Genomic DNA, 8581 nt, shown 5'->3' on the forward strand with positions numbered 1-8581 from the left:
TCCAAACCGTTCTCTCATGTCTGATTGAATCTTCTTGCAAATGTGTTCATTGTTGAAGGAAAGAACAGAAGAAGACCCATTGTATACAATTAATGATTTTTAAACAATTGTAAATTTGGGGTTATTCATCAAGAAAGACCTGCACTGAAAATTAATTCAGAAGCAAGAGCTATATTCTTCCATTTGTGTAGACTTCTTGTGGCAACTAACAACCCCCCCCCCCCTTTTTTTAATAAAAATCTCCTTCCCCCTTAATCTCCCCTCCCCAACCCCCACCCCAATCTTCACTGGGTTTTTTGTGAGGTTGTCAAGACTATCAACCATTGCAAACTTAATTAAACTCGATTTTGCTCTCAATCCATTTCACTCTTATTTCGGAAACAATCATTAAATTAAGAGAGAGATCCCACTTTTAAATAACCTAATAGTGTTGACAGCGGTGTTAAAATTAAACCCAAACATTTGTTTACTAAGATATGAAATGCTTTGCCCACAGCCCAGTTAGTTTAAGAAAGACCAAATCCCTTAACTCATTTAAATGTCAGCTTAAGTCATTTCCCTTTTTTAAAGCGCTCGAGATCAGAGCCTATGAGTACTTTAATCGGGGTAAAGCGCTATGTAAACGCGACATATTATATAATAACAATAATAATAATAGTAATAATAAAAATAATAATAATTATTATTATTATTATTACATATTATTATTTTTAGGCTACTATTATTATTATTATTATTATCATTATTATTATTATTATTATTATTATTATTATCATCATTATTACTTCTAGGCACCTACAATTATTATATTATTAATATTACACGTATTAGTATTATATTTTATTATTATTAATAGAATGATTATTAATACTACCATTATTATTATTATCATTATTATTATTGTATGGACTATATCTCACCATCCCCCCTGCCGATCTCGCTGCGACGGCCGATGGGCAGACTGCTCAGACTACGGCTACGCTTCTTCCTCATCTCCCGCTCGTACCGGGGGGTCAGGTACCTCTGGTGGTCAGGCACAGCGGTCAAGGTCGTGCTGACCGTGGCGGTCATCTCACACTCCTCGGGCTCCATCTTGGGAGGCCAGAAGAAGGCGCTCGGGGCCACGTCAGTGTCGCCAAAATCCCATGACTGCTTTCTGGTTAGTTCCTGGTAGGGGATACAACACACAGGTAAATCATCTTGTTAGTTATGCTGCTGCTGCTGCTGCTGCTGCTGAGGTTGTTGCTGCTACTGCTACTACTATTACCACTAATATTAATGATAACAAAAACAACAACAACGACGACGACGACGTCAACAACGTCAACAACAACAACAACAACAACAACAATAAGAAGAAGAAGAAAAAGAACAATAATAACTTTAATAAAAACTATAACAATAATAATAGTAATGATAATGATAATTGCATTTAAGTTACGTTAGCACATATCCACGCTCTACAACACGTTTAATGCGCTTAGCAACATATATATTTGTACCCAGCAGATCCTAGAACACTCAGAAAAACTTCTGGCTTGCCGAGAATCGAACAGTGCAATGCCAATTAAGGGCTCACACATTAACAAACTGACAAGATCATTCGCAGTCTGTAATCAGATACCCATGCACATTTAGATGAAGTGAGGAAAAATCGTGATAAATGCCTTTCCCAAACTAACTCCTGACAGGGTTAGAACTCACGACCTTTCAGTAAGGATTACTATAATTTTCAGTTAGAGAGAGAGAGAGAGAGAGAGAGAGAGAGAGAGAGAGAGAGAGAGAGAGAGAGAGAGAGAGAGAGAGAGAGAGAGAGAGAGAGAGAGATTGGTGGGGGAGGAGGTTAAAATGATCACTATTGTAAAGTTCGCTGAATATTTTCCCCAGCGGAAATGCGCTGTAGGCTATACATGTAATTACATTCATTAGGCGCTAACCAAAAGCAATCGCAACCCAACCCGAGCGCAAAATGAATCTTTTTCGTATCTCCGATGTGCCTTTCTCAAAAGAAATGACGAATTAACATCTGATAGGTATCCCCTGCCTGCACCTGATGATCTTTAATAGGCTTCATGACACTTTTAATGAAAGAAACAAAACGAGGGGAAAAAGTGATTTAGGGGTGGGGGGGGGGGGGGGGAGGGCAGCAGAATAGTACATATAGTCTGTCATTTGTCACGATGCTTTCAAAAAAAGCAAGAAGCAGCAGGTACAAACATGCACGTCGTCATCAATAGGCATAAGCTATTCAATCTTTGTCAGGTGGGCGAGGTGAACATTATTATGTATGTATGTATGTCCATCCATCCACTAAATTTGTGTCTGTTTATCGGTGTGTGTGTGTGTGTGTGTGTGTGTGTGTGTGTGTGTGTGTGTGTGTGTGTGTGTGTGTGTGTGTGTGTGTGTGTATTATATATTAAACCACGCAGCAGCAAAGTTCTCTTTGTGGACATCAATAAATCATCTGACGTTATCAATCATATCTTTTTCTTTGCTTTTATTGTCCAGGCCTTGAGCAAAGTGCAGGCTCCGAAGTATCCATTACAATGCCGGCATAGCAACATTAACAACTTGTAACCTTAGAATTACAAGAATTACAAAGTTCTATCTGGCATTTGTGGCCGTTTTGAGTCATTAAGAAGACCATGAGGTTAGAAACCAAATGCTCCATATCTGCTCGGTCGAAAAGGTAAGATTATTTGGAGCCGTAGTCAAGATATTCAAATAATTGAATTCGAAAAGCTTGACATGTTGAGAGCCTAATTTATTTATTTTTACGTCAAATGTATCAAAATTAGGCCTACTGAGCAGATAAGACTTTGTAATTCTAGGGTAGGGAACTAAAAAACCAACCATCTCCGATTTCAATTCGACCTCCGATCATAATGGAATTTCTCGAACATTGAGTTAAAGATTCTGTCTGAAATATATCTTATTATCCAAAATAAACGATAGTTACGGGGATCCACGCTTCAAATGGAACGTATTATAATATGAGTATCATATTTTAGCTTGGGGTTACAACAGATTTGAAATTTTATTGATCAGAAGTTACGAGAGGGAAGTTCCTTCAATGCAGTACGCATTTATTCTACAACTGAACTGGTCGGAAGAGAAGAACCGGTTCGTTTTTGTTTTGTTTCTGTAGGTGTTTTTACGCCCCCCCCCCCCCCCAATAAAAAATCGACTCAAATTATATAATTCAGAAGGCAAGCTTTCGACACTGCATGTCAAGACCAGCCCAGGATAAGAGGGATACAACATCCCAGCAGACAGACCCGGGCTAAAAGGGATACGACATCCCAGCAGACAGACCCTGGCTAAAAGGGATACGACATCCCAGCAGACAGACCCGGGCTGAGAGGGATACAACATCCCAGCAGACAAACCCGGGCTGAGAGGGATACAACATTCCAGCAGACAGACCAGGGCTGAGAGGGATACAACATCCCAGCAGACAGACCCGGGCTGAGAGGGATACAACATCCCAGCAGACAGACCCGGGCTGAGAGGGATACATCATCCCAGCTGACAGAACCGGGCTAAAAGGGATACAACATTCCAGCAGACAGACCTGGGCTGAAAGGGATACATCATCCCAGCAGAAAGACCCGGGCTGAGAGGGATACAACATCCCAGCAAACAGACCCGGGCTGAGAGGGTTACAACATCCCAGAAGAAAGAAAGGCCGAGATACTCGATAAAACTTTAGTCCCACTCGGGAATCGAACTCGGGACTACTGCATGCGACAACAAAGCGCCTGACCACTACACCTCACAAACCGGTACAGATCGGGTCGAAGGTGGACACGTGACAATAGAAGCTTTGTCATGTGATACACAGCTTGCGTCATAGGCTTGTGGCTCCGAAAGCGAAGAGAATCAGTACATACAATACATACAAGGAGCCTTCAATAAGTCTTTACTCTGATTTTTGCTTTAGTAAGTGTTTTACGGCACTTGCAACACAATAAGGACATATAAGTGCCGAAGATTGGAGGTGTTACAAAAGAGTAACAAGCACAAAAAAAGAAGGACGGCAGATTAAGATGATTGATGATGTCTGATAGGAAAGAAAGAGCAAACCATACCCGCCAACCACCCATTACTCTGTCTTTAAAAGAAGCGAGAACATAAACCGAATTATTTCGCATGTTATATATTATATCGTTATACGGTAATACTCTCCTAGCCCTCAACAACGTGCAATGTGTTTGGTCTGTTCAAAGAAATATTGTATAGACTCTAGCTTCATTACTCGTACAGATTTCTCAATTGTGTTCTCTTTATAGAAACTTTAAATGGCGGGCAACAGCATGCATACTCGTACATCGCTACCTCAGAATTACAAAGTTCTATCTGACATTTCTAATTACCCAGACCATGAGGTCAGAAATCACAAGCTCGATGTGCTCTTCCAAAATCGTACTATTATTCGGAGTCGCTCTCAAGATATTCAAAGAATTGTATTCGAAAAGGCTAGATATGTTGTGAAACTAAAAAAAAACAAAAAAAAACTTCACATTTCTCATAACAAGGTAGGCCTACTGAGCTGATAGAACTCGGTAATTCTGAGGTAGTGGCTATGAAATTTATAATGCAAATTAATTCGGGTTGCTGATTTGTGAGGCACCGGGGTAAAATTAGACACTCGTCAAATGAATGAAATCGTAGACACTGGCATTTTCCAGAAGGTTTGGCAATTGTTATCACATTTTTTGTTTTGTTTTTGGCTCAACACCTTTTATCTCCCTTTAAAATACATTTCTAAGTTAATATATTTCTGAAAAAAAGCAACAACAACAAAAAAATTATAATAAAAAAAATAAAAAGGTGTAAATTATCAATTTCCAAGGACACTCAAGCTTTGGAAGTCATCAAACTTTGACGGCCAATTTCTTGCTCGTTTTGCGGCTGAAACCAGGTGATCCCTACCTCCTTCAATCGCAAATATCCTGGCTTTCATTCAAGTTAATTGAGAATTTTTTTCATCAAATAATAGAAAAATGAACAAGCTTTAAAATAATTTCAATAACTCCATATGCCCAAAATTTGACGAGCGCCTGATTCCAACGCATCGTGACACATTTGTGTATAAAAGTTGGCAATGTGCCGCAATATTGACTTAGTCTGCTGCTGATCTCTCTCTCTCTCTCTCTCTCTCTCTCTCTCTCTCTCTCTCTCTCTCTCTCTCTCTCTCTCTCTCTCTCTCTCTCTCTCCCTTTCTCCCTCTCCCTTTCTCTCTCTCTGTAAGTGAGTGAATGGATCGATGAATAGTTGGTGGATGGATGGATGGATGGATGGATGGATGGATGAATGGATGGATGGATGGATGCAGGGATGACTGAGTTGATCGATGGATGGGTGGATGGGTGGATGGATGGCTGAAGATATATATATATATATATATATATATATATATATATATATATATATATATATATGTATACATTGCAATTGTTGTTCTTCAGCTATCTCTGTCTTTTATTCTCTCTGTGGATTCACCTCTATCTCCTTTTCCGCACTCTCATCCTAAGTAAACTGATTACGTCTTTGGGATCAATAAAGTTGTTTTTCCCCTCGGCAGACCTACTCATTGTTTCCTTTATTTTTTCTCGGAGTATAAAAAAAAATCACCTATCACACATATTTCTTACAGTTTCAATCATGATAAGTCACATGTATCAGATAAGGGCGTCTTTTTTAGTCCCATCTTCTTCCCATGTACCGGTAGTCTTCAATAAATAGAGGCGTCTTTTTCTTGTTATTAAGTTTTCCTTGATTTCTTTTCAGTGTGGCAATAATACGTCAGAAATCCCCCACCACACATTTTATTCCACTTTCCCCCCCAATCGTCACGATTATACTCTGGAATCAAAAGAAGGCGCCGTTTTTAATTGTCAATTCTGTTGTTTTTTAAAATGTAGTACACTTTAAAATGCCAGAAATCACTCATCACAAACATGCTTTTCTTTTCTTTCACTGACGGTCGCGATAATTTTCTGGGATAAAATAAAGGTTTATTTTTTCTAGTCACCCCTTCTGTTCATGTTGTTCACTATAATATGTCAGAACCTATCAAGCACACAAATTTCTTTTCTTTCGCTAACAGTCACGATTATTCTCTGGAATCAAGTAAAGGCGATTTTTAAATAATCAATTCTGTTCTTTTATGTGTAAGTCACTTTCAAATGTCAGAACTCACCCATCACACATGTTTTGTCTCTTCTTTCACTCATAGTCACGATTATTCTCCGGAATCAAATAAAGGTTTCTTTTTTCTAGTCACTCCTTCTTTTCAAGTTGATCATACGATACATTTATTATAATAATATAGCCACGTCTGTCAGAACTCAACCTACCACACATTTTTTCTTCTTTCACAAACAGTCACGACGATTCTCGTGAATCAAATGTCTCTTTTTTTTTTTTGTTCAAGTCGATAATTAGACCTATTCCTTTCTTTCTTCTGTAGCTCACTTTCAGATACCAGAAATCTCCCATCACACATTTGTGACGCGTGTTGACAAAAGGAGTTACTCCCCACAATCCATAAATGGAGTTATTTGCCAAAAATCGACACTAGGGTCAAATCTGTAGATTTTCTATTGACGCCATATACTTTGACTATAACATGCCTTTCATTATTTCATACTTATAAATTGTAAAAACTTCATCGATAAGCATGGAGTATCTATTTTTATAGGGCTCGAATCCGAGAAGTAACTCATTTTGTCTGCACGCTTCACATTTACTCACAGACGCAACCTTTGGCAAAAAAATGAAAGTGTCTTTTTTTCTTCATCTCGTTTCTCCATTTTTATGTTTCATTTTGGGTATGTCAGAAATCACTGACTCATCTCACCTTTATATTTTTACAGTCTACAATAAATAAAGGCATCTCTTTTTCTGGTTTTCGAGTTTTCCTTTATTTCTTTTCAGCGTGGAAGAAACCACACTTTCCACCTTCATACAGGTATCATCACGATTATTCTCTGGAATCTAATGAAGGTATTTTTTTCGAGCTACTCTCTTTTTCATGTAACTTACTTTAATATGTCACAGTCTAGAATCAATACCCGAGTCTTTTTTCTGGGTTATCAAGACTTCCTTTGTTTCTTTTAAGTGTGACAGAAATCATTCGTTCCAGGTTTTCTTACACCAACAGTCACGTTTCCCCGTGTGGATTCAACGAAGGTGTCTTTTTTCTGATTGCTCCTATTTCTCCGGTACTTCTTTTTAATAAGCCACAAAGCAAGTGAAAGTGTAGTCTGACTTGTTGCGTGTCTCTGGGTATTATCATCTCCCCCCCCCCTCCGCAATTGTTGTTCTTCAGCTCTCTCTCTCTCTCTCTCTCTCTGTGGATTCACCTCTATCTCCTTTTCCGCACTCTCATCCTAAGTAAACTGATTACGTCTTTGGGATCAATAAAGTTGTTTTTCCCCTCGGCAGACCTACTCATTGTTTCCTTTATTTTTTCTCGGAGTATAAAAAAAAATCACCTATCACACATATTTCTTACAGTTTCAATCATGATAAGTCACATGTATCAGATAAGGGCGTCTTTTTTAGTCCCATCTTCTTCCCATGTACCGGTAGTCTTCAATAAATAGAGGCGTCTTTTTCTTGTTATTAAGTTTTCCTTGATTTCTTTTCAGTGTGGCAATAATACGTCAGAAATCCCCCACCACACATTTTATTCCACTTTCCCCCCCAATCGTCACGATTATACTCTGGAATCAAAAGAAGGCGCCGTTTTTAATTGTCAATTCTGTTGTTTTTTAAAATGTAGTACACTTTAAAATGCCAGAAATCACTCATCACAAACATGCTTTTCTTTTCTTTCACTGACGGTCGCGATAATTTTCTGGGATAAAATAAAGGTTTATTTTTTCTAGTCACCCCTTCTGTTCATGTTGTTCACTATAATATGTCAGAACCTATCAAGCACACAAATTTCTTTTCTTTCGCTAACAGTCACGATTATTCTCTGGAATCAAGTAAAGGCGATTTTTAAATAATCAATTCTGTTCTTTTATGTGTAAGTCACTTTCAAATGTCAGAACTCACCCATCACACATGTTTTGTCTCTTCTTTCACTCATAGTCACGATTATTCTCCGGAATCAAATAAAGGTTTCTTTTTTCTAGTCACTCCTTCTTTTCAAGTTGATCATACGATACATTTATTATAATAATATAGCCACGTCTGTCAGAACTCAACCTACCACACATTTTTTCTTCTTTCACAAACAGTCACGACGATTCTCGTGAATCAAATGTCTCTTTTTTTTTTTTGTTCAAGTCGATAATTAGACCTATTCCTTTCTTTCTTCTGTAGCTCACTTTCAGATACCAGAAATCTCCCATCACACATTTGTGACGCGTGTTGACAAAAGGAGTTACTCCCCACAATCCATAAATGGAGTTATTTGCCAAAAATCGACACTAGGGTCAAATCTGTAGATTTTCTATTGACGCCATATACTTTGACTATAACATGCCTTTCATTATTTCATACTTATAAATTGTAAAAAACTTAATCGATAAGCATGGAGTATCTATTTTTATAGGGCTCGAAT

The 8581-nt window shown here is 38.2% G+C and overlaps 1 protein-coding gene across 1 annotated transcript in view; it reads right to left on the bottom strand.

The window, feature by feature from the left end:
- The window catches only part of LOC100533351 (vanilloid receptor), a gene marked incomplete at its 3' end in the record, with an annotated part of 34288 nt that overhangs the window by 14757 nt on the left and 10950 nt on the right, over window positions 1-8581 (bottom strand). The window contains 3 exon segments of the mRNA NM_001204645.1: window positions 31-37; window positions 40-51; window positions 911-1167. Of these exon segments, the coding sequence (NP_001191574.1) occupies window positions 31-37; window positions 40-51 (19 nt within the window).

This window comes from Aplysia californica, unplaced genomic scaffold (genome assembly GCF_000002075.1).
Source record: "Aplysia californica isolate F4 #8 unplaced genomic scaffold, AplCal3.0 scaffold00665, whole genome shotgun sequence".
Classification (NCBI taxonomy): Eukaryota; Metazoa; Mollusca; class Gastropoda; order Aplysiida; family Aplysiidae; genus Aplysia; species Aplysia californica.